This window comes from Styela clava, chromosome 10 (assembly GCF_964204865.1).
Source record: "Styela clava chromosome 10, kaStyClav1.hap1.2, whole genome shotgun sequence".
NCBI lineage: Eukaryota > Metazoa > Chordata > Ascidiacea > Stolidobranchia > Styelidae > Styela > Styela clava.
The window spans coordinates 11,039,795-11,065,291 of NC_135259.1; the positions used below are offsets into that span (position 1 = coordinate 11,039,795).

A 25,497-nucleotide genomic window follows, 5' to 3' on the forward strand; every position below is an offset into this window, starting at 1 on the left:
TTTGCTCACGTCAGTTCAGCCGAACTAGTAGTTGTTTGCTTGCCATTTTATCGCCTGCGTGACGATAAACGGAAAATCTAGACGATATTAGCGACCTTGTACTCCGTAATTGCACGTTAAATGTTAATTTAACCTCTTTCACAAGAAGAAATTATCGAATTAGACGGTTACAACCTGACATTACATTACTCGAATTTGACTGGCGACAGAACTGCTACATATTACTGTGGTGTTGTATTATGCTAGCCGGAGAAAACGTTAACACAATAATTAACTTTTTGAACATTATTCAGAACATGTTAGGTTTTAAGTTATGCACGTTATCACTAAAATATAGCTGAATGATTCAAGTAATATAATAGCAAAGAAACACTGGATAATAAAATTGGAAATCAAAGATAAAATATACTTGACTGTTGGGAACTTCAAAGACGACCTTTGATTATTATTGTGTTACTAATATCAACAACAGCAACTGTAGTAAAAGAAAAGTGTAAAAGATCAAGAGGGCTTGAAAAAGGCCAAACGAAACTTGAACCATGGATACAGCAAATTTAGATGCGATGTTTGATGATATGTTGGGGGAGCTTGATATTATATCTCAGGTGAGTTTTGGTTTATATTATCAAGGTGATACAGGTTGCCTCGTTTTGATACCTGTGATAAAGTTTAATTATTTTAATGTATAGGGGTCAAATTTTGTAATAGTTTGGAAATGGACAGGTTTAACTTTGAGATGATGAAACCTGCGACTTCTAGCTTGCTTTAATATTATTATCACTTATGATCTTCTGTTTAATCCAAAAGCAGTGCTGTTCAATTCACTATTATTCACAAGGTCTGTCATCTTTGTTTCTGCAACCATTTAGTTGATTCATAAAGTATAACATTCAAATAAAATTCCCGATCATTTGTAGATGCTACACAGAACCCATTTGTTATCATTATTATTTTCTTCATTAATTGTAAAATAAAATTGGCAGCCTTTTTTATATGCTTAATTATGCATGATGAAATCTATTTGAACATAATGCAGAACTGGATATCTATAGCCTACATTCAACATGAAATTTTTCTGTTTCTCAAATATCATTTTTCTTACCAATTTATTACATCTTTTTTAACATAAACTGAAACCCAAGTGTTTTAACCTTTATTGATAGTTAGTCTGACATTGTAGACTACCATTAGAGTATTGAACTTTAAGGTTACCTGGTTACTTCTTTTACATCTCTGTTTTACCTATTTTGGTTCATTCTAAATTTGTCTGAATTCAATAACAATCATGATGTTTAATTATAGCTATTATACAATAATAAAATTCTTTTCATATACGCTAGTACTACTGATCATAGCAGTATGTTGGGACATTGTTTTGAGTATTTTTGTACTATAGACAAAAATTGTGTTTTTCATGTTGTGACTTATAACATGTGTTGTCCATTTTAAACAAAGTTAATATACAAAGTTTGGTGCCACTTTAATATGCGATTAATCTCATAAAAACATTCCACACCATAATCGTTAAATTGATATAAGTAACAGGATATTCAAAAATTTGTAGAGTTATTCTATTATCAACCTTTATTGCTTTATAATTATGATAAGTTTAATTACATTAACTGACAAATAAAAGGTTAATGAAAAAACTTTAAATTGCAAGAAAATGACATATTCATGTTTTGGCTAGATGCCATTGGAATATGGATTTTTTACTGCTATTTCCTAATATGGAAAATGGTTGAGTTCCTTTTGTCAGGTATTATATTGCATAGAAAATAGACAAGAAATGCCTTCAGTTTGTGCATCACAAAAAACAACCTGGGCTTTGTGCAGCCTAAAAAACAAACATATGGATATGATATGTGCATAAACTGTTTGATTATTGATTACAAGACATTTCAGATATGTTTATTTTCAATCCTTATAAATGTCTCAATTATTATTGATATCACGTGCACATTACTATATTTAAAATTATATAAGCTTGTTATTTTTACAAATCGTGTTGTAATTCATTTACTGTTTAATTTTAGCAATTGATGGATGACACAATTGATAAAGCTCCTCCACCTAAACCATCAGAGAAAGATACAAATAGATCTTCATCTTATTCTCAATCCAGTAGCAGTAAGTTTGAAATATTATTTACAACTTTATAGTATACAAATTCTCAACACACTTTGCTTTATACTAGCAACATGGGACGTTTGTTGATATGGATGGAAGAACACCCTCATAATCAGGCTTGGTGTAACCAATGTTTCGATGTGAAATAATTGTATTTCGATAAGTTATATATTAAACTCTTGATTAAGAGTTTCATTTGATAAATCATCATTTTGAGCAATTGAAATTTCACAGGATGACCAGACGGGCCTTAATTAAATTTATGAAAACTGTAGAAATATAACATAAATCAAACCAGAATATCTTTTATTACTTGCCTGCAAGTGCCTAGGTATAAATTGATGATAATAAATGAAGTGGAACATATAAAAACATGCTTATAAGCATCTGTATAACTGTTCAATTGGTATTGTATATACAGTATTCTGTTGTTTACTGCCTATGTATATTATTTTAGTTTAAGGAAATGAAAACACATCTGTATGTCATAAAGCCAGACAATCTTCATAGAATTATTGTTATTTTTCCAAATATTGATGATTGATGGTACGCTCATTAACCTAAAAGTAACTTAATCCTATGTTACTTTGATTATATAAAGTAAATTATAAGCAAACTGCTAAAAAAAATTTCCTTGGCATTCTTGCGCATTACCACCATCTTATTCTAAATTCATGGTTTGTTTTCTGTAAGAAAGCTTAATAACAAAATAAACATAAATATCGTTTATTATATTCTCTTTGTGTTAAATGTTAATCTTCTTATATTGATTAGTTTGTACTGAACTAACTTTATGTGTACATTCATCTTTTCACAAAAAAATTGGCAAACGTAAATTCAGCAATTAATAATGATTAGCTGTTTCCTGACGGTACCAGTCTTACAATCATTTCAATGAATTTTTAAAACTGTGTTAATCTTTTTATTACCAAACTACAGTATGTCATTTGTCATAGGTTGTTTGAGTGCCAAATGTCTGATTTTTAAAGATTCTAAAATATTACTGATTGCTCTCTTTTTATAAAACTTGATTTTTGATTCTGTAATTCTTCTTTCCATACTGTGTTCCTATTATTTAGCAGTCAATTCCTTGTCTTTCAATATCCAATATACTATCACTATCTTTTCAAGTTGAACTGATATTTCAGATAAAAATTGTTCCATATGTGTCATAAAACATAATGAGGACATTGAAATATCATGTTTCCTGATCAATAATAGCAAATTAAGGGAGAGCTTTCGGACCCGAATCGTGCTTTTCAGTTATATTTATTTGTTACTGTGACGTTGTTGTCTGCACAACGTTTTAGGAAACTTCCAAAATTATACAGGGCGTATTCAATTTACTTCATTATAAAATGTTGGGAAGTGCAGTCAACATTGGTCCTTTATTAACTTACTATGAGAATATGGAAGAAGGTTTGTGAAGTTTTATTTGGAATAAGTTTTTGTTTAGTAATTAAGTTGTATTTTGAGATTTTGTTGTATTTCTTTTAGGTGACACCAGCTCACAAAGCTACACAAGGCCACCACAAGTCAATGTCTCAGGTATATAATACAATAGAAATACTTATTTTTCAATATGTTTATTGCCAAGAGTATAGTACCTGTATTATAAGTGTTGGTTATCTTTTGTTTTATAGCAAGATATGATATTGTTAGAAACACTAAATTTTAAATCTTTGTATTCTGTTATTTTATTATAAGTTAGGTTACCTAGAATTCACTCCATTATAGCTGTTTTCCTGATTTTATTGAAGCTGAACTGCTTCAAGCCGTCTAGCGCCAGCGGAGTTAACTAGCATATTCTCTGTTTTAATTTTTCATGGCTCTTGGCTTGGCTCATGGCTTCAGTTGCCAGTGACTTCGCTCGAAGATCAGTTTCCTGTGACCCACCAAATTTTTTTGTATAAAGCCGTTACATTCTAAATCCAACTTATATCAAAGTTATTTAGCAATGAAGTGTATACTAATTTATGAAAAAATTTTTTTTGGGGCTTCCGTTTTCAGCTAAATTTGAATTAAAATCTTATAATTTTATTCTTATTGAATTTGTTTTTCCATTTTTTGTGCTCCAACTATTCACAAACTACAAGGTTGTTGTAGTTCAAGTTGGTTTATAATCTTCATTTGGATTAGACACTAAGCATTCTAATCTGACATGATCAGTTCCATTTGTTGACAAACACAACAAAGAGTTCTAGTCAAAAAAGTAAAAGTTTAGATAAATTATCAAATTGAGTATGGGCCATTCATAATTTAATTTTTTAAGCAAGAGGTATCTATGACCTGTGTTTAGCAATTCACATCATTTTATGACTTTAATATTAGTTCCTGTAGGACTTTATGGGATTACATACTATCCATTAAAGCTGAATCCATTTTTATTACTCAGTGCTATATAACTTCACTTCAATTTTATTATTACTTTATAACGCCTATTTAATGCATCTACAATAGATCTTTAAATGTTATAAAATTTCGAATGAAAATTTGGGTAAAAACTTGCTGGTTTTGTTCAATTTTTTTTTCCTATAAATCTCAATTATTCAGTAATAATTCCATCGAAATATTGTTCTCATTTTTTTCTTGTTTGTATATATAGGCTATACATTTATCAGACAATTTTCGTGGAAAACGTCACCCTAAAACTTGTAATTATATTTTATGTCAAATTACTATATTATGGACCTCTAATTGAGTTTGTAACACAGACTCTACTAAAAAAGTTTAAATATTACCTTCATAACAAACTGATCGAAAATATTTTGAATTTTGTTCCAGCTGATTCTGAAGTCGACATTGATCTCAGTGCTATGCTAAGTGATCTCACTGACTGGGAACATAATCTTACATCAGGACAAGGTAAGAAGAAGATAATTGCTTTTCAATTTGCTATTATTGTATCTATATTTTGATTATGGTAATTTTACATTTCATACTTTTTGAGTTCTGCTATAGGTATATTTAACTGTCAGTAATAGTATGTATTCATAATCAGAGCAAACCTTTCAGCAAAGTTATTGCTTGCTGTATTGAGCTTTTTCTGTGTGACTATATAGATGAATAAATAAATATTTCTCTATCAGGCAGGCAATTGATTTATAGCAAAAGTGGTAGAATAGCAACAATGTCAATTTTTGAACAGAATATAAATTTCAAAACTATTTGGCACAATTTATATATTATTGAAAATATTTTTCCAAATATATTAAATAATTGGCATTAATTGGGAATAAAATTTTCTATTTTTTTTGTCTAATATTCAAGGTTACACTGGTTTAGGATATTTTTCTATATTGTATACTTCAGAAAGATGTAGGGCTTGTAGGCCAATGAAGTTACGTCATGAGTTCATGCTGTCCGAAACTTATATTTCACTAATATACGTCATTATCATATCATATCCTAGAAATAGGTATCGCACAGTATGCTTATCCTTCACATTTCTCAGAAATATTAGGTGTATTGATCTGTAATGTAATATCATATTACACTGTATTTCACTAATAAAAATATTACGTTTCTTATGTTATATACTCTCTGAGCAAGGATGTAAAGCCGATACTAGTAGATTCAATTTATAATTTATCAATAGACTATCACTATTTTTCATAGTTTTTCTCTTGCTAACCACGAAGCCATTGTACTCAGTGGTAAGCCAACGATTCCAAAAATGTTCTTTGTGTTTTCCGTTTTTCAATGTTTTAAAATAATATTTTTCTACCAGTACTATAGTGTAGGTGTATTCAACTATCAATATGATTCACTTACTAAACTAACTATAACAGAAACTAGTACTGAATGCATAATTATTCATCACTCAGTCATAAATATGCTTCAATATGCTTGGGTCAAGCGTAAATTGTGTTATCATTAGTATGCATTATCCATGGCCAATACTGATTCATATTACATGATTAGTGATTACTAATGCTATCTTCGATACTACTTTTAAAGATATGCTTTAATATAGACATGAATTTGATTTTATTACCTCATACCAAGAATATAATATTATTTTTGTACATCATATCACTAATAGGAATTTAATTGATTTCAATCAGATCATTATATTTAACAAAATTACCACTGATAACAAAGGTATACACATGGCAAGAGTAAATTAAATTTCATATGCTAATGTAGGCTACATATTTTTTTACCAGTATTTACATTGTTTTGTAGGTTTTCTATTTTTATAATTATCAGAAAGTAGATAATAGTCTATATCTTTCTGACTCACTCTAGTAAAATGCTCAATAACCAAATATCAAATGAAAACTTCTAAAATAATCCTAAAATCTAGAAATCATTACAACTATAAGTATATTAAATATGACTCATATGAGTATAGGCAATTTTGGGTGTATTGAAATGTATTGGTACTAATTCCATTGCCTATTCCAATTCACAGCAGTATAACCAAATTAGTTTCAAGAAAATTGCATTTTTGTAACAGTTTATTCTATCAGTCATACCTAAAAATGGACATAAGACACTATCTAAAATCAAACTTAAAACAGGTACAGCTTTGAAACCCGGGCCAAAGGTGGCTCCTATTACACAATGACAGCAGAATGGAAAAAGTTTCTGAACAGTGGGACTTATTAAGCTCTATTTGGTTAATTTTACTGGTTTTACTGCTGAAAGTAATTCCTATCAAATAGTCATCTTGCTAATTTACATTTTGTCATAAACTACCGGTAGGTTTTTAATTTTTTGATTTTACCAGTTCGTTATATGTATTATAATTAAACCTTCATTCATTTTTAACATAGGACAAATGCCTTCTAAGAAAAGTGCAAGCCAAGATAGTGGGATTGGATTCAATGGAAATAGTCTTCCTCGAAATACCAATCTATCAGCACAATATGGAATGGATGGGTCACCACAGGTACTAACAGCATAATAATTATGATACAATGTTTTTTTATTGGACTGAACACCTTTACTAGGCCAGATTCTGAAATTTTTAAAGCAGGGGTACTCAGTACTAGAGAAGACAAAGGAACGATGATTTTCAGTTTCGGCAAGGCGCCTATAATTTATGATGTCATATAATTTTATTTTGACGCAATATTTTAATAAAATATGCAAGACTGTCATTACTCTTCGTACTGGTGTAATAATGCTGGATCTATTTTTATCTTCTGATTTCATTAAAATGGTTTGATTATGTCATTATGAATCAAGTTATTGATTGAATGTTCTTAGTCCAAAGTAATAACGTGACAAACTGGAAGTGAACTGTCGACTTTTATAGATTTCTGTATGGTTTATGCGCAAGTTTATAGGAATTATTAATCAAGACTTTGTGGATTACAATCTTTCGTATATATGTATTGCACCACGACTTGTGTTATTCTGTTTGTATATTTATTGAGGATTATTCTATGCCTTTTAATTTACATTTCAAATTAGATTCACTAATAATGTTCCTTTGGTTTAATAACAATAAATTCTGATTTTTTGTGTTCGGAGACCGAGATACCTATTTTAACAAGTTAGTTTTTAATAAAATAAGATAGATAAAAATGTTATGCCATGCTTATTAAAATTTTATTTATAAAGTAAAAGCTTTGATTGTTTTTCGAATTTGTTCTTTGTCCATTTAATACAATGAAAAATGGAAAAATGCCAAAATTGAATCCTTTGAATTTTATGGTTGTCATCATCATGGTAGTTTTTGCCAGTTCAGCAAGTTTTAAAATAGAATTAATTATCCAGTTTTAAAACAAATGCAAATAAAATTGTAATATTCTTCATCTCATAGCTAGACATTAGTTGCATTACCAAATATTATTAAAATGTCACCCAACTTGATGATATTGATCTGTATTGGTAGGTTTTAATTGCATTATTGGACTCAACCGCAGACGACTTTCCATGTCTCCACAATTCTTCAATTGCAAATCAATCATAGAGATACTGGTTGGCTTCACGTCAATGACCAAATTCAATAGTTTCGTTGTTCGGAAAACTGTTTCTTGCTAATGATTGCCTTGTAATAACAAGCAAATAAAATTTTTTATGAAAAAATGGTGGCACATTGATAGAATTTTTTTAATATTATGATTTCACTAAAATAATTTCATAGACTATACTTTTTGGTGCCATGGACCTTTTACAATATACAATTTAATATTTGAATTATATTTCTCGCTGGAACAAAATAGATATTTAGAGACTACTAATGTAGTGTTATGGTCATTCTGTAATTTTTCTCGACTATCCCCAAACAAGGTTATCCTAATAAAAGCTGTTGTGGCTAAGTGGTTTGGAAGGGATTTTATTTTTTATCTTAGGTGTGAGTTCAACAATTTTCGTTGAAACTAAAAGCAATATTTTTTTTATTTACAGTTCAGTACATTGAAACGTGCAACAACTGGCGGTCCGAGCGTTACTTTCGGTGATGATGAGGACGAATTATCATTGCAAAGTTTGGAGAAAGATATGGAAGAAGAAAAAAGAAAACAAGACAAATCAAGACAACTTTCAGCTGAAGAACTTGCAGCCTTGTCACCGGTATACATTTGGCTCTATGCTTGTAGTAACTTGTACATCAAATCTTTGTTTCACCTGTTATTCAGTTGATCTACGTGTACCTAGTGAATAGATATCAACAAATTTGACTTTAAGTTCGTGCTATTAAAAATAAAAGAGGTTCCTAACTAAGATAGCAGAGAGTTATTATGATAACACAGCCATCAGACATAAGCATTTTCTGTTATGTGCCTCTTTTGGCCCGCACTCTTTTTTTTAGCATATATTATGAAGTTATGTTTCAGAATCATTTAATGCTGTATTTTCATTTCTGAATCTTTTTCATCTCTTTTATTTTTCAAATATGATCATATTTTTATGGATGTTGAGGCATGATAAATATTCTATTCTTCATTGTTACATTCTTTTTATTTTATGCCTGAAAAACGGTTCCTTTCTTATTTACGTTATTCATGATTATTTTGTTTTTTTTCCTGATCTTTTTTGTTCATTTCTTTGCATTAAACCAGGTCATGCAAGAACTTGATGACTTAGTAAGCGATTTATCAAATCTCAGTTTCGAGCATGAGTACAACTTAAAAAGAAAATCAAATGATAAGAAAGACTCCAAATTATCCCCTGGAATCGCTAATGGCCATTTACCTCCACAAGACCACCATGATGATGTATTTAATAACCATGTGCCACATGTATTCGATGAAACTGAAAAATCTGTGACTGTGTCGCATGATTCAAAGCCTGCGATCCCACCATGCGTTCCGCCTAAACCACAAACTGCCATGCCACATGTGGCACCAGAAAACGCGTCTTCAGTATCTTCGGAAAGCAAAACCTCTTCCTCCAACACAAGCGTCACTCGTCAAAGTAACCCTGCTTTTCAAGAAGACATTTCAAAGTTTGATGCACCGGATTCACCTGTTACCCCAAACAATGTTCTCAATGCAGCAAGGCATTTTGAAAGTGCAGCACAAAATCAGGTTCAAAAGTCCTATTCCCCTCCAAAGCAAACTGATCGCTCACCCACTCACATTGCCAATGGCCCTTTGTCACCAAGACAACAGCAGGATAATACCTTGGTGAACCATCAGACTGTCAATGGCTATCCCCATCAAAACAGCATAAATAATTCAAAGCCACCAGTGCCCCCACCTACAGCCTTGAAGCCAAAAGTGCCAGATAAACCTGTAAGTTTATATTAGAATTTCAATGTGTTTTGGATTGATGAAAGGATTGTTGTGCTGAGCTAACAATACTATTTTTTGAAGTGAATATCACGTTTTATGCATTTACATCAATGTCCTAAATTTCATACTGGCTGTTTGGCAATTTATTTCATATAGTCATTTTTCGGCCAATCCATGGTTTGTAACCTACTGTACCCAAATTTCATAAGTCAATATACCTTGATAATGCTGGGTAATGAAACAGTACTATTACAAAAAAAAAGTACAAATTATTCTAAATTTTTTAAATATCGCCTCGCACGTGTCATATTTATTAAAGCATGAATTGCATGTTGTTTTGTTTTTCTCATCTTTCATTTACATAACTTTTTTAGCGATCCATTGATCTGTCGCGCCAGCGCTCTTTTACTGGTCCACCGACACCGGCTAAACCTATGACACCCATCAAAAGACAAGCCAGTGTTAAGGCACCAGCGAACTTATCAAATATTTTAGAAAGGCAATTACAACACAAAAATAGTTTCGATGAAAATCAAGGATCGCCAACTGGAGCACAAGCTCCTTTCCCAGGAAGTCAAGGGCTTAGATCACCAACTGGACCACCAGCCCCAATTCCAGGAGTAAAAAGATCCCCTATGGGTCCGCCAGCCCCACCGCCAATGAATCACCATAATTTTGTGCCAAATCGGACGTCGCTAATCAGACAAAATTCTGCCGAAATCAGGATAGCGCCACCACAGAACCATACTGTATTGGCTCGAAAACATTCAATGAGTCGGACTTCCATGCAATCGAATGCCAGCACAAACAGTGTTATGTCAACAAAATCAAACAGCAGTGCGGAGTCGGATTTATCTCGACATTCCGCTGATTACACAAATGAAAAAGCATCGCAGAGATATTCATTTGCTCCAGATGATATCAAGCGTCAGCTAGACATGGTGAATCGACAAGCGGATATCGATAACCTTTCACCCGTAAGATATAAATTTCATCAATTTGTAGGATTGATTGGTTGTCATTTCAGGTCATTATCATTCCCATTATCCCATATATTACTTTTATCAGTTGAAATTTGAATTGGCTTCGTTTGGTTTGCATGAAAAAGCATGGATTGTCTATTTTTGAATGGCTTTGTTTGTTTTATTATTATTTTACACAAAATACTTGATTTTTGGAGTATTATAGAGATTAGAGAGGTTGGTACCAAGAGTTCCAAACGACAGGGTCACGAACTTCTTTTAACAGTCAGTCACAAAATTATACATGATTATAGCAAATTTTAACAATTTTTTACAGTTTGGGAAACAGTCCTGAATTACATAACTTAATAAATCGTACATACTCAAATTCAGATTTCATGGTTAGTCCATTTGGAAAAAAAGGGAATGCTATCCAAATCTATTTGAGTGGGGATTTTGAATACCACTTGATTTGTAACTGCCATATTGTATAGTCATTTAATAATGTCAAATTTTCACAACCTGTAGGAAGGATTATCTTATGTTAATCATGCACGCGATTGACAGCCATACTTACAAAATTGAGTTTATGCAGTGATGCTGCTTCTAAATAAACAAAGTTACACAACCTAGTTTCCTGTATGATCAGTACACAAGTATCATGTTACTGAATTGAAATTATAATAAGCCTTATGTTTATACCAGTACATTGATTCATAGCTGCAATTTAAACTAGCTGTGTTTTAATGCATTACCTTTGCCATATTTACACATATGCTGTCCTGATGGAAATGAGTACATAGATTCTAACCGTCTGTTCCAGGAAGTTGCCTATCAAATTTTTTTTAAGCCGAAACTGTTTTAATCCACTGTATGGAATTTATATTATCAGCATTTGCATAGTAAAAGAAACATCATAATATATAAATATAAATTATCCCTCTCATTCATAAATTCAATCTTGATCATTGTAGGAAGAAAGAGAAGAAAGAATTAAAGCAGAAAAGATGAGAATTGCCTTGGAAAAACTCAAAGAAGCCAGAATACAAAAGGTAATGTGTGTATGAGTGTATGTTTCGTTGGGTTTCGCTCCAGTTACAGGTTGAACCACTGGGTATTACGTTAAACCTGATGTTGTATCATTTAATCTTCCAAAAAAAATATTAATAATATATTCGGTAATATAATTGTGACGGATATGACCAAAATGAATGGAGTATAGGACTACATTTGAAATTAGTTCTATCTGAAATAGTAAAGGTTTGATGTTGGAATTAATTTGGAATATTTTCATACGAAATTGTATCATAAGCATTAAAGTAGGATACAATTCAAAAGAAAGATAGGAATTTCAAATTTATCCTGAGGAGCGGAAATCCAATAACATGGCCTAATAACCTCTGGCAAACATATCGCCCGATGAACACAGAAGGGGCCTTCTCACATTTTTTGAAATCTCACTTTTTTCAATATTTTGGTGTTTTGTGCCATGCTCTACAAGATGGTGGTCTTGAAATCCTGAATTTCTCAATAACAAAAAATTTTAGCTGGACTTAGGACTATACTATTTTGTTGACTTGAGAACAGAATGGGCCTAAGTTCCAATATGGTGGACATGTACATCAGAAATAAAATGTCCGAAACTTACATCCCTAAAAATTTGTTAGTTCAACATAGGCCTAAGTCGCCTTGTTTTGCCTTGCATCCCATACAAAAAATGTCAGAAGTTGTTGAAAACAGAATGGGCCAAAGTCCTTTATAGGGGTAAATAACCAGAAAGGAAGGCCAAAAGATATTGATTACAAAGATATTCTCATCAACATTAAAAAGACTAGAGCTCTTGTCTTTACCAAGTGTGAATATCTAGAAATTCAAAAATAACGAAATTCAAAATTGTTTTTTGCGTTTTTCTCTAAAATCAAAAATTGTGACTTGGCCTGTTCTGTTCTCATCCGGTGATATGAGGCATCAGTTGCTGAGCCAGAATTTCAAATTGTATTCAGAATAGTATATTATTGAACATTGGCCTTCCTAGTGATGACTAAAAGGCAATTTTGGTTTCCACCTGTCAAGCTATTTTTACCAATTCATTGATTCAAAATAGACTTACATCCTGTTTTTGAATGTGAAATTTCCAGCTTGTCGTGAAAGTATTCAACAAAGATGACAGTTCCAAGACATTGGTTGTCGATGAAAGAATGACAACAAGATCTGTGGTTCGACAATTGCTCGAGAAAAATCATTATGAACCAAGTATTAATTGGGCTTTAATTGAAGAATTACCTTCACTTTTTATGGGTGAGTCTTGTGGGTAATCGGTTGCTCACATTTGATTTGTATACAATTCTTTTGCTCATTAACAATATTATTATGTTTCATGATAACAATTTTATCTCTCTGTTGCAGTTATTTTGGTAATGCTTATCAGATAATTTTATTTGCTGATTTAAGATAACACTACCATAAAATCATTCTGTGTATTATATATTAAATAGTAGTCTCGGAAAAGTGATTGGTAAAATCTTTCATTGAATTATGTGATCAATAAAATAAATTAATTAGGAAGAAAAATTAGTACTTATATCCGATGATGAAAAATTGGCATTATGTAGTAAATCAATTAGAAATGTTGGGAACAGACTGAAATATTATTAATTATATACGGAAGCAGAAATAGTAAAATACAAAATAATTTTTATATAATATTTTTCTGACTGTCACTATGAAAAAGGCCATGTATATGCAGCATGTGAGGTCGTGAGGACTTACTATTTTTGAGGGTGCTTGCTCCTTCCAGATAGACATTACATATTCAATTTTTGGTACTCCCTTGGTATATGTACCAGTTTAGGGTTAGGCCATAATTTTATTCCGATTTTCCCTATTTTAGTTCTATTATTAGTTTGGGGACTGTCTGAGTTAGCCAAGTGAATATGCCCATATGTCTTGGTCTCTTTCTACAACTTGATGTAAAGTAGACGAACAAAATTAGTTACCTCCATATCGATACATACACTTCTGGAGTGCTGAAATTTAGTTGAAGTGGTGTGTATGGGGTTTAAAATTGAAACATTCAACTTGGTGACGCATACATATTTAAACCCAACGATTCACCCACTCTGCCAATCATCTCTGTCTTTCGTCTTTTTTTTTTACCATATTGTCAGTAAACTGATGGCGTATATTTTTTTATTTTTTTCAGAACGAATTTTTGAAGAGCACGAATCTGTGACAGAAATGCTCTCATTTTGGACTAGAGATACGACCAATCAGGTCAGATTTTTGGAAAGGAAAGACAAGTATGCTCTCTTCAGAAACCCACAGGTAAATAGATATATTTTGTGGAAGTTATGCCATGGTCAACGACTGGCTGTTTGGTCATTAACTATAGGGCTTTAAGTCAAAAGGGCAAAACTTGAAATAGCTGTTTCGAGAAACGCGGAAAACATGTATTTTTAATTTTCAAACATGCATAAAGTTTTGTTAAAATACTGAATATTTCTTCTAACAATAATTAGATACCAGCTAGAAGAATGAAAAAAAATTTTTTAAATGAAATTTTAATCGCAATTTCAACATTTGCTCTCTTGGGGTATTCATGGGTCATTTTGCTAAATTGTTTTACTTTGGGTTGTTTATGTTGTGAAAAAAACATACCATTTTATAGGGCTCATTTTTTCATCCCCAAATTAGGTAGATTATATAATTCAATTAATTCATTGAGCACACACTCATATGAGATATGACATTCAGTTTTTTTTTTTTATTAATTTCAAATGACATTCGGTACAATAGTGTCCATAATAGACATTTGACATTCGAGTCTATACATTTAAGCATATCTCCCTTGTTTTCCTTACAGGTGTTATTTCTAGTACTTTATACTATTTTACTTTTAGACAGCACACTTGATAATGATTACCTTATTAGAATTTCTCTTCCGTTTGCATTTTAATTAAAGTGTTTAATTAACATGTTTCATTATTGTGAGTCTCACCGCTGTGTGAATGTGGTTTCACAACCTTATATGTGCTTGTTAATTCCACATCTGGCCTCCTTTGACTCTTTTTTGTTTAGAAAGCAAAATTGAGTAGGCTACCGTTAGATGTGTGGTATAACTTAGTGGGTGGGAAAATACCGTGTTGTTTTTTTATCCTTTTTTGTCTTCGTAATTTTGAAAACTTAAAATTAATTTTATGGCACTATTGTTTTGGGTTGGTATTTGGCTGCCAAATTTATCAAAATTATGTGACCGCATATTGCCTTTTACACAAAGCAGCAGTTACTAGAAGAAATTTTCGTTTGGTTTTATTAAACAATAAATTTTCATTGTAACCCTGTCATACAGTTTATTAAAGGATTGATATCCGGATAATTCCAATTCAAAACATGATGTAATTTTTCAACTTGAATGAATGAAGGAAATAGGGCACGTTGATTTATACAGTTGCATCGTATTGTTATGAATAGGCTATTATTATATTGACTGCCAGAATCATATATCATAATCAGTTACGGAATGAAAAATAGTATTTTGCCCTTCATTAAATTGCGTATATAAAATATGACTTCAAGCACTTGAAACCTCATGTTTTTATAAATGCTACCTTATCAGAACAGTGCTTGGTTGCCTGGAAATTCTGGTTTCATTCAAAGTCTGGACAAGGTTGCAGACTTAGGTTATATGTTATTGGGCAGTTTTTAAGTCTAATTGAAGTAAATAGCATTGCTTAATTTATCTTTGCATTTCAAAATTATATTATTATTCAATTTCATAAAAATTATAATTTTGACAAAATTTTCCAGTTTTAGACAATTTCGTATTTGCATTGATCAGATATAAAATATTTACAATGTCTATTTTCAGCACTATTTACTCTCAACTTCTGATTCGGAAAGTCAAATGGCTGAACGTCAAAAACAGACTCTCGTCGAGGTACGACTACGGTTAATTATTAATAACATTTTCATATTAAATGAACTTATTTAAATTTATGAATTGTCAATATAATTGTTTCAAATATTTGATACCTATATGAGAATCTATATAACTGCTACCATAATTCTTAATGGTTTAAATCATTGGAAAATGTGTAGAATTGGAACATTCCTATAGTAAAATTTTGATTATATGACAAAATATAAAAAGTCTAAATCATCATAATGTTGCCAAAATAGGTCATTATTAGTAACTACGAAAAAAGATGAGTTAGTTTTTAGTAAATTTTGAAAATGATTTCAAATAGGTATCGGAGATTTGTCTAAATCCCTGTATTCAACATGCATTTTTTTTATATCTTAAATTGAGTATAGTTTCTAGCTATTTGTATTGATAAATACACTTTATTTGATAAATAAATCCTATTTTTTCTCTTCAGGAATTTTTTTCTGGTCGTTCTGGCACAGGAGTACCCGAAGTTCAAGGTATCTTATATGTGAAGGGCGACTCAAAATCTTGGTCAAGAAAATACTGTGTATTACGTACTTCCGGTCTCTATTGCAGTAAGAGCGGAGAGCCAAAGAAAGGCAAAAAGGTTTGTTTACATAATTTTATTTTCTAGTTTTTACAAGGAAATTTGGTCAAAGCAAGATTACAGGCACTCACCAGAAAATTAAGAGGATTGATCTCCTAGCAAAGTTGCCTTTGACCAATGAAATGACAAAAGCCACAGGAAGAAATTATAGTCTAGAGTTGTGTGTTGGTAAATACCAATTGATGGAGACTTGAAGCAGTTTAATGGCAATCAAGAAAAGAGCTACAAGCAATGTTCCCTCTAATTTTTTGTAGTATGTGTGCGCAGAAATTTTAGTGTGTGCGCACTTTTTTGGAAATGACTAATATTTGTGCAAAAACCAATGAAGAAATTTTGGCGTTCTAACTGGGTAATAAGTGGGCCAACAACAAACTTTCCCAACTTGCCAACCGAGCACATTGTTACATTACACCGAAATGCGTCTGTGCGCAGTAAATCTATGCGTGTGCGCAGCCTCTGAAAGCTGTGTGCGCGCGCACACGCGCACACCTTAGAGGAAACACTGACTACAAGCATGTGGAATTCTTGAAAAAGTTCTTTGTGTAACTCATGTTTATGGAACAATGGAGCATATTATTTTTAACTATTCAAAATTTTTGCAGTGACATATCAAACATGTAAAAACATGCAATACCATACTTATTACCAGTGTAAAAAATTGAAGATGAACGTAAAACAAAATAGTCTGAAGGCAGTAAATATAAATCCGAGCGAAATTTTATAGAAATTATTTAATATATTGAATGGTTTATATCATATTTTGATAAACTGTAATACCAAAAAAGTTGAAGCGAGTAGAGAGTGATGAATTCTTTGTAATGAATGACTAATTATCCTGCAATATTAAACTTGTAATTATGAAACCAAATTTTATTTCCTGATGTGAACTGATTCATGCAATGACTGATTTACCGTAACTCATTTCACTAAGTTTTGGCACAACTGCAATTTTGCTGTACAGTATATATATGATATAATGAAATTATAGATATTTTATATTCAGCGATATATTAATAGTATTCGAACATTGTAGAAAGGCAGACTTGTTCAAGGCTTCTACAAGCAGATTATTTATTGAGAAAGGGATGAAGACCTTAAAACAATTTTTTTGAAACATAAACAGAATGACTAATCTAATATCAACAAATTTTGTATTTTTAATTTCAAAATCATACTGTGCTTTGCGGTTTGGTGCATCATGCAAAGCGTTAGGAATATGCTTGACAGGTTCGACTCTCGTGTGGGATAATTATAAGCGAAAGGATTGCTGGACTGATTCACGTAACCGCTGGTTAGTTTACGGCTTCTTCCAACATGCATCTGAAACCAATAACTGGCAAACTAATCCCATAACCGACATGGACTGGTAGCGGGACGAGAGGTCACTGTTGACTTTATTCTCCCCTGGGATAAATGTGTAAATCCTATCCTAAACATCAAATACCCTGGAGTTTCATAAGACTATAATCAAACCAAGATATACCATACTCTGCTATGGTTATGTCATAAACAAAACAGCAATTTCGAGTGTGTTGTTTATTGTCACCAACGATTATTGTACATACAAATCAGATTGAATTGAAAGTTTTGAATTTACTTAAATCTTCACAATCTGAGATGTTTCTTTTCATTTTGAAATTAACTTTTTAGGTGTCTGATCTTCAATGTTTGGTTATGTTCGAACATATGTGTGTCTATCTTGGTAGAGGATGGAAGAAGAAGCACAAGTCACCCACTGATTATGGTTTTGCATTGAAAGTAAGTTGATGTTGTTAAAATTCTGATTCCAAAAAAAGTGCAAACCGCTTCTTACAATTAAAAAATGAAGAGACCATTGTTATGCATTATTTTGACACTTGTCTTGTTTTTGTGCTATTCCTAAGTGGAGATGAACAAAAAATTCTGTTAAAACCTGCTTTCGAATTTAATAAAATTAGATTATGAAATTTATTTTTCTCTCAAAATCAGCTATTTGCATTTTTAAACATGATTTTTTATTAAAAAATTATTTATTTGCGATAAATTGTGGCAAAATATTTCGGGGTACGAAAAATTTTGATATGGCATGATTTTACATTTCTTGACAAGATAGAAGTCATCCTATTATCACATGCCGATGTTTAAAATTTGAAGAAATTTAAAATATATTCAGTTGGGTTTTGTTATGAATTCAGATGATCGAAATTCCTGTTTCACTCTGAAACCTATTATTGTATTATTCAATTTTCTCATTCACCGTATTTTACGGACGTTCAGGTGCACTGTGTTATAAGGCACACTGTCAATAAATTGCTAATTGCGGAGATTGGGTTTTTATTCATACATAAAAAGCATCGGGCCATGAGGCGCATGCCCGCATCAGCTTTTAGGTATAAAGTATGGTACCTGAAATTTATAACATATCCTGATTTTTTTTGTTAGAACCACATAATCTTGAAAACAGAGTGAAATGTACCAGATTGATTGTAATATATATTTTGTTTCTTTTAGCATCCTGCTATTCAGACAAAATCAAAACACATCAAATATTTTTGTTGTGATGATGTTCGTTCTCTGATGAGATGGATTGTCGGAATTCGCTGTGCAAAGGTAATAAAGAGTAAATATATCTGTATATAGTGTTATGTATGGATGCTTGGGAAAATTTCAAGTTAATCAATGTTGATACAGTATTATGAATTCAGGCAATTGAAATGACTTATTTTTAACATCAATTGTTGAAGCAGTTGAATACTGATTTTATCAAATCTTTTAATTCCATGATTTTGCTGTATGAAACTACTTTTTTTTGCAAGAAAGCAAACTCAGAAATAAAGGGGCTGATCTCTAAGCGAAGTTGGTGGCAACCGTGGGTGGGGGAAGCAGAGCTAAATAATTTATATTAAATTATTGTGTGTGCTATTAAGTGCCAATTGGCAGAAGATTTGAAAAAAATTATTGATTGTTTAATTATTTGTGTAGTCCTCACTAATATGCTAACATAAACATCGCTTATATATTACTTCTATTTCACAGTATGGCAAACAACTCAAAGACAATTATGATAAAACAAATGAGGAAATGAAAGCAACACCAGTATCAGCCATGACTTTCCACGCTCAACAACCTGGTATGTATTTTCTTCTCTTATGAATTAATTCCTTGGGCCATGCATATTTGTTCAATAGTGATGTCATGGTCATGCCCATATTCTATGATAGGTCTAGGAAATATTTACCAAGAAAAAATTGGAGGAGCTACATACTCAATAATGATCTCTTTTCACAAAAATCGAATTCAATGTTGGATCTTGTTATCTCTTGTTTTGTCTGAAGAAGTTACGCTTTGATCTAACGAAAGCTCACAAATATACTTGCTATTTTGTGGAAAGAGACTATGTTATTTTCTTTAAATACTATACCGCTTAAGCCTTCTTGTGGCAAAGGCCACATACGAATCCAGGTAGGAAGCAGACAATGGAAATCAAATGTAGTTTAAAACGTAATATTCTATTACCCTCCATATTTTTTTTCAACTTGAACTTTATAAAGTATAAACTTATTCTTTGTGCAGTACTAGTAATTACATTATAAAATACTAACAAGATTTGAAATTTTTCAGATACAACTTCAAATGTGTCAACAGATTCAGGCGAAGCAGGATCTCGTCAAAATTCTATGCCTCGAGCATCACTCACTAATGTATTTGAAGGTGCATGGCAGAGAGCTAATCAACAAGAAAGCTCGGATGGAGCCAATGAGGTAGGATTTTTTAATCTATAGTTTAAGGCTTAATAATACCATTTTATTCAGAACTTTTCATCTGATAGTCTGATGTTTTGATCATGGCGGTGGGCTGGGGGGAGACTGGACCTGACAAGTCGCAGTCGAATTCTTGACTTCTTGGCAGTCAAAGTCATTTCATACTTTCAAAGATGATGATAAAAGTTCCAATTTTCTTCCGAAACTCAATGATCTCAAGTTTACTAAGCGTTCTTAACACTCCTTTAATAAAGCCTTTCACTGAGTGTGAAACTGGAGTCAGAGTTGAATTTTTTTTTAAAGCAGGATTCGAAATCAAAGTCAAAATCTTCCTAACACAAAATGGGCGTCAAATTTTTTTCTGACAGTTGGCGAGTTTCCTAAAATGGTATTATTGCAGAAGATAAATTAAATTCAAATGAGCTGTTTCTTTTCAATATATTCTATTTCGACTGCATAACATTATTGATAATTTAATTGGAATAGAGACACATTATTAAAATTTTATATTCACATGCAATGTAATGTTGTTATATGGTATATTTTTACTAAGAAAGCACTTTAACGAATCAAATCGACAATAATGCATTCCATTTTCTTTACCATAGATAGATAATGCCTTCTTATCTAGACCGATTTCCTTCACTCACTTTTTATTTTTGTTCCAGGGTCCTGCTCCCCAACGCGCAAAATCAGTGTGGAAGCCCCAGCAAGCTAAAACAAACAGCAATTGGTGGGATCTTGGAGCTGCCCCAGAATTAGAAGAACTAGTGGAAACTACTCCGAATATGTCGAATCGTACCAGTGCTACATCAAATGTTAGCAGCGTAATCCAAAATCGGAATCACAGAACTAGCACATCATCAACTGGATCAAGAGGAAGTGTTGGTAAGTAGTGTTGCATATCGTATTATATGTATGTTTACTAGATCAATGTGTTACTAAACTTGATATTAAACCATACACACAATAATGATCTCCATGTGTTTGATTTGTTTAAAATTGTATGGCCAAAAACTTTTGTGATTTTTTATTCAGTGTTGGAATTTGTTATGTAATGAAAACATGTATTTACAATTTTGTAAAAAGTCGATTTGAAACATTTTATGATGCATTTTTACGTTCAGTATTTTTTGACAGAATTTTAGATCGTTCAGTGTATATTGGAATTTTATGCATTATTAATTTTAATTTTGATATTACCTGTGTATATATAGAGAAAATGGTATGGAATTTATTAGCGATGTATGAATAAGTCATTTTGACATTAATGACCAGTAATGCCATTTCAAACTAGGTCGATGCTGTTTCCTTCAAATCTCTGCAATATGTCTTTGGGATATTAATAGAGAGGTAAACCTTTTTAAAACATTTTCTATATATTTATTGCAGAAGTCGGAACCCCAACTTTTGTACCACCACCTCCAGCCGTACCTTCTGCTCATTCTGTAGCCCCACCACCCCCAATGATGAATAGAGGAATGGAATACAATGCTCCACCTTCTCCTAGAGATAGCGGTCAACAGCCTTCAAGTGTTATGCACAAGGGTGCACCACCCCCACCACCATTCAAAAAGGGCCCTCCCCCACCCCCAATGAAACCCATGGGTCCTCCACAACCTCAGATGAAATTTCCACCACGAATGCCTTTGGGTGGTTTCCGCCCACCTATGCCTGGTGCGAAGCCTCATTCGGGATACTCTCGCCCTCCCCCATCGATGATGAATAACAATATGCCGCCTCCGCCACCACCTTCAAATGATGACTTACCACCTCCACCACCTATGGATGATATGCCTCCCCCTCCACCCTCGATGGAAGACCTTCCACCACCCCCATCGATTGAAGAAGACATGCCTCTACCACCCCCAATGGCAATAAATTCCCACCCAGGTCTCCCTAAAGGCCTGAGAACGGTTGACGGTCAAGCCCCAGTAAGATTACCCTTCCTACCGATGTTTAAAAATGGGAATGCTTTCGGAGGAATGCGAGGACCCCCACCTCCAGGTCCCAAGCCAGGTGGACCACCACCACCTCCAAAGAAAATGGCATTCCCACCGCACAACCACAATTACAGTAACAATAATGCTCCCCCACTCATGCCTCGCAATAACGAAGAAATAGTGTCAAATGTGAACAACAAACCTAAACCACGAAGTCCTTCGTACTCGAGCCATTCACTTCACAGAAAACCAAGCAACCCAAACTTCAGACCCGGTGAAAATGCTCATTATCCAGGAAATTCGAATCCATCTCGACCCTCGTTGCGAGCTCCTTTGACTCATTACTACACTTCTGATGTAACACAAACTGCGGGTATGAGCTACACGAAAGATGATTTTCCACCACCACCTGATTTTATATTAGATTTGAAGGTAAGATCTGACTTTCAAGCATTAATCAATGTTAAGGTGTATGAGACAAAATATTCCTTTCCTGGCTAGTTGGAGATATTCTTGTATGTATGTATACGAATAATTGAATATCCTTGTTTCTTATCATTATCTTCGATTTCATACAATTTATTTTCAGCAAAAACATGTTACATGTCAAATTTTGCTTTGTAAAAATTTGACATAGTTCATAATTTCACAGGAAAGGAATAGATCTTTTAAAAATCATAATTATTTTTTCCCTTTTCATGCACTATTAAATTTTAAATTTATGTTTAAACTTTTTTCGCGAATTTTTTTAAAAATAAGCATCGTTCGTATAGTTCAGTATTCAGTGAATCACAGATACATCATTTTTTTGCATGCATATTCACTTATGAAAAGATGAATCATCTTTTTTCAGGATACTTTTTACCATATAAATCATAATGATCCATCAACAAGAGATCTTTCTCCATTTGATCTTCCACCTCCTCCGCCAGAGCTGTTGTTAAATCAAGTCAAAAATAGGTCTCAACCACAACCGTAAGCTTCCATTTTATTCCTATTTCTGATTCTCCTTTGAAACCTTGTATTTTATGTAAAATTACTGTACTCGAGGTTGCCATATAGACCAGTTTGCTACATCAGTGTTGTTGGTGCAGAAAAAGTGCTTTCAGGCATAACGAATGGTGTGATGAATTTTTAATTTTCAGTACAAGACTATTTTTTTCAAATTCTAAAGTGATACGAGATCTTGTATTTTACCCAAAGTCATATCTGTCAGCCTAATTTCTTGAATAAAATGCGGCGTATTCTTCTCACTTGAATTTCTACATGAGGCACAAAATGTTAGATACCGATGAAAATATCTCACCAAGTAAATATGGCGCCCAATGACCAAATAAATGTCTCATTGGGTAGGTATCTTTTATGTAACATAGCCAATAAAATGGTTATTGTTGAAAATAGTGTATTTTCATATGCATTTAGGCTATTTGGTGTAATCATTTGACCTTCGTATTCATGTATTTGAGAATTGCTCTCCTGTTTCTCAAAATATTACCGTAACTCTTATCATCACTAATTAACATAATTATGCATTATTTATATTTAGACCACCACAGAAAGCTAAACCTGCACCCCCACCACCGAAACGAAGCCCAAGTACCAGGTTGTCGGCGAAAAGACGATAGACATATTGTAATGAAATGATGTGGTACAAAGATTATAAAGCCAAAGAAGATATATTTGTTTGTTCTGTACAGGAATTTTGAGAGTCTTCATTGGTAGAAATTAGTTTTGGTTATATTAGCTCAAATGCAAGGTGAAAAATGGAGAGAATTTGTTGAATTTTCAAGAAAAAAAGTGTGTTTCAGTAAGATCATCATATCTTATTTGTAATTGTGGATAAACTCAATGTGATACTCATACTCACTCACTTGAGTGACTCATACAAAAATTGTGTTGTTCTATACACTCTCAACCGAGTGAGGATTTATCTTCAAATTCTCAATACTTTTTTTTGTCAACGTATTTCATTATCATGTTTTATTTTTATTGATATTGTTTATAATAATTATGGTGAATCCCAAAGTCAATCGAGTGACTCAGACTTGTCCTCTCAATTTTTTTTTCTTTTTTGTTTTATTATAATTTTACGTCTCCTTTTGTTATTATTTGTGCACTCAAAAAGTGTTTGTCTTTCCACTATGTATTTATCATAATTATATAATAAGTCGTGGATATTTATTATTACATTGGTATGAAATGCATCAATGATGAACTTGTTTATCATAATTTAATTGATAATTCAGATAATGCGTCTGGTGATACATCTCTAGTAATCTGGGATGCTGATGTGACAATTTTGTCTTCTTGATCTTTGTTTTCAAAGAGCGTTCCACTATATCCTTTTGTTGTAAGCGAGTGACAGTTATATATATTTTGTAAACCAATATAGAGAAATAAATGCTTTCAAAATGAATTGAAATTTTAAGATTAGTATTTTTCTAGATTTATATGTTGTCAACCATTGTTTTGTCATAAGCGGTTTTAAGCATGTGACACGTTTTTATGTAAACATTTTTGGATTGGCATGTTAGGTTCAAATAGCTTTCCTGTAACTCAAACTTGATATGATACTAAAATTTATGTTTAATTAAATGTATAGATGGCCCTCACTCTTTTTAACCATTTTATCGCTTGGAGTTCTCTTTATGCAGTTGAATAACCGTGACTTTTCTGTCTCTATTTTCTTCTCTTTTGATTTCCTTGTTTTTGTCACAGAATATTTTTGTTGTCATTGTCGACGAAATTGCAGCAATGATTATGTGGCTGTTGCTTTATTTAACCATTTGCTACACAGAGAGCTTTTTTTTTTTTTTTTATTGATTTTTTCAATTTTTTTTTTCAATCAGATGTTCAAATATGAAATCACATATAGAAAGGGATAACAAATCCCGATTTGATTATCTGTGGTCCGTATTTTTTAGATATGTGGCAAAAAGTTGATTCCACAATCTGTCGGCATGAAATAACTTACAATAGTTATTATATAACTGTGAGCAGAATTTTCAATATACCATGTTATCTCACTTCAATCATGGCTTGATTTCTTGACTTACTAAAATTATTTCTCTTGTCAAGAGTAGTGTAGTCTGATCAAAAATTTTCGATTTTTGTTCCTTTAGCTCAATCTGAGCTATTATGACTTCTGATTGATTTGTCTCCTTTGTACATATTTGTTCCTGCCTTGTTATGTTTTACAAATTTCGCATTGCAATAATAAATACAAGTTCTAAGCGAATTCTGTACATTTCGCTTCAAAGTACTTTTCAGCTTGTGAGGTATTAGTTTTGAGTCGGAATCACAGTCAACAGTTTTGAAAAGCAAAGTAGGATCTTGTTCCTAGGTTAGGATCGTTGGAAGTCTGGCAATAAAAAGAGAAAAGGGTGAGTATCAAGATAATAGAAAGTTTAATAAAACATTGACCAAAATAGTGTAAAAGTGCGATTTATTTAGAAGTTTGACGGAGTACGATTCGGCATAAAACATACAATCGTTTC

The 25,497-nt window shown here is 32.3% G+C and overlaps 1 protein-coding gene across 3 annotated transcripts; it reads left to right on the top strand.

The window, feature by feature from the left end:
* The first annotated feature begins 272 nt into the window (after nucleotides 1-272).
* LOC120338486 (uncharacterized) lies at nucleotides 273-25,239 on the top strand. Of its 3 annotated transcripts, XM_039406502.2 has the most exons (21): nucleotides 273-605; nucleotides 2,037-2,130; nucleotides 3,628-3,678; nucleotides 4,915-4,995; nucleotides 6,912-7,027; nucleotides 8,494-8,658; nucleotides 9,147-9,821; nucleotides 10,196-10,798; nucleotides 11,758-11,835; nucleotides 12,922-13,081; nucleotides 13,986-14,107; nucleotides 15,651-15,719; nucleotides 16,162-16,317; nucleotides 17,968-18,075; nucleotides 18,808-18,906; nucleotides 19,333-19,426; nucleotides 19,918-20,057; nucleotides 20,726-20,945; nucleotides 21,450-22,432; nucleotides 22,854-22,975; nucleotides 23,547-25,239. In XM_039406502.2, exons 1-21 carry the CDS (start codon nucleotides 540-542, stop codon nucleotides 23,623-23,625), a joined length of 4,281 nt encoding a protein of 1,426 aa, XP_039262436.2. In that variant the 5' UTR covers nucleotides 273-539; the 3' UTR covers nucleotides 23,626-25,239. The 3 variants fall into 3 exon arrangements, with proteins under 3 accessions (XP_039262436.2, XP_039262438.2, XP_039262439.2); XM_039406504.2 differs by lacking the exon at nucleotides 10,196-10,798 and having other exon boundaries at nucleotides 274-605; XM_039406505.2 differs by lacking the exons at nucleotides 9,147-9,821; nucleotides 10,196-10,798 and having other exon boundaries at nucleotides 274-605.
* Nucleotides 25,240-25,497: the final 258 nt, after the last annotated feature.

What these genes read in the sequence shown, in the direction of transcription:
- LOC120338486 (XM_039406502.2), top strand. Translation starts at nt 540, where the DNA reads ATGGATACAGCAAATTTAGATGCGATGTTTGATGATATGTTGGGGGAG. An exon ending in CAAAAGTGCCAGATAAACCT is followed by an intron (nt 9,822 to 10,195) that starts GTAAGTTTATAT and finishes TAACTTTTTTAG; the next exon opens with CGATCCATTGATCTGTCGCG. An exon ending in AAAAACAGACTCTCGTCGAG is followed by an intron (nt 15,720 to 16,161) that starts GTACGACTACGG and finishes TTTTCTCTTCAG; the next exon opens with GAATTTTTTTCTGGTCGTTC.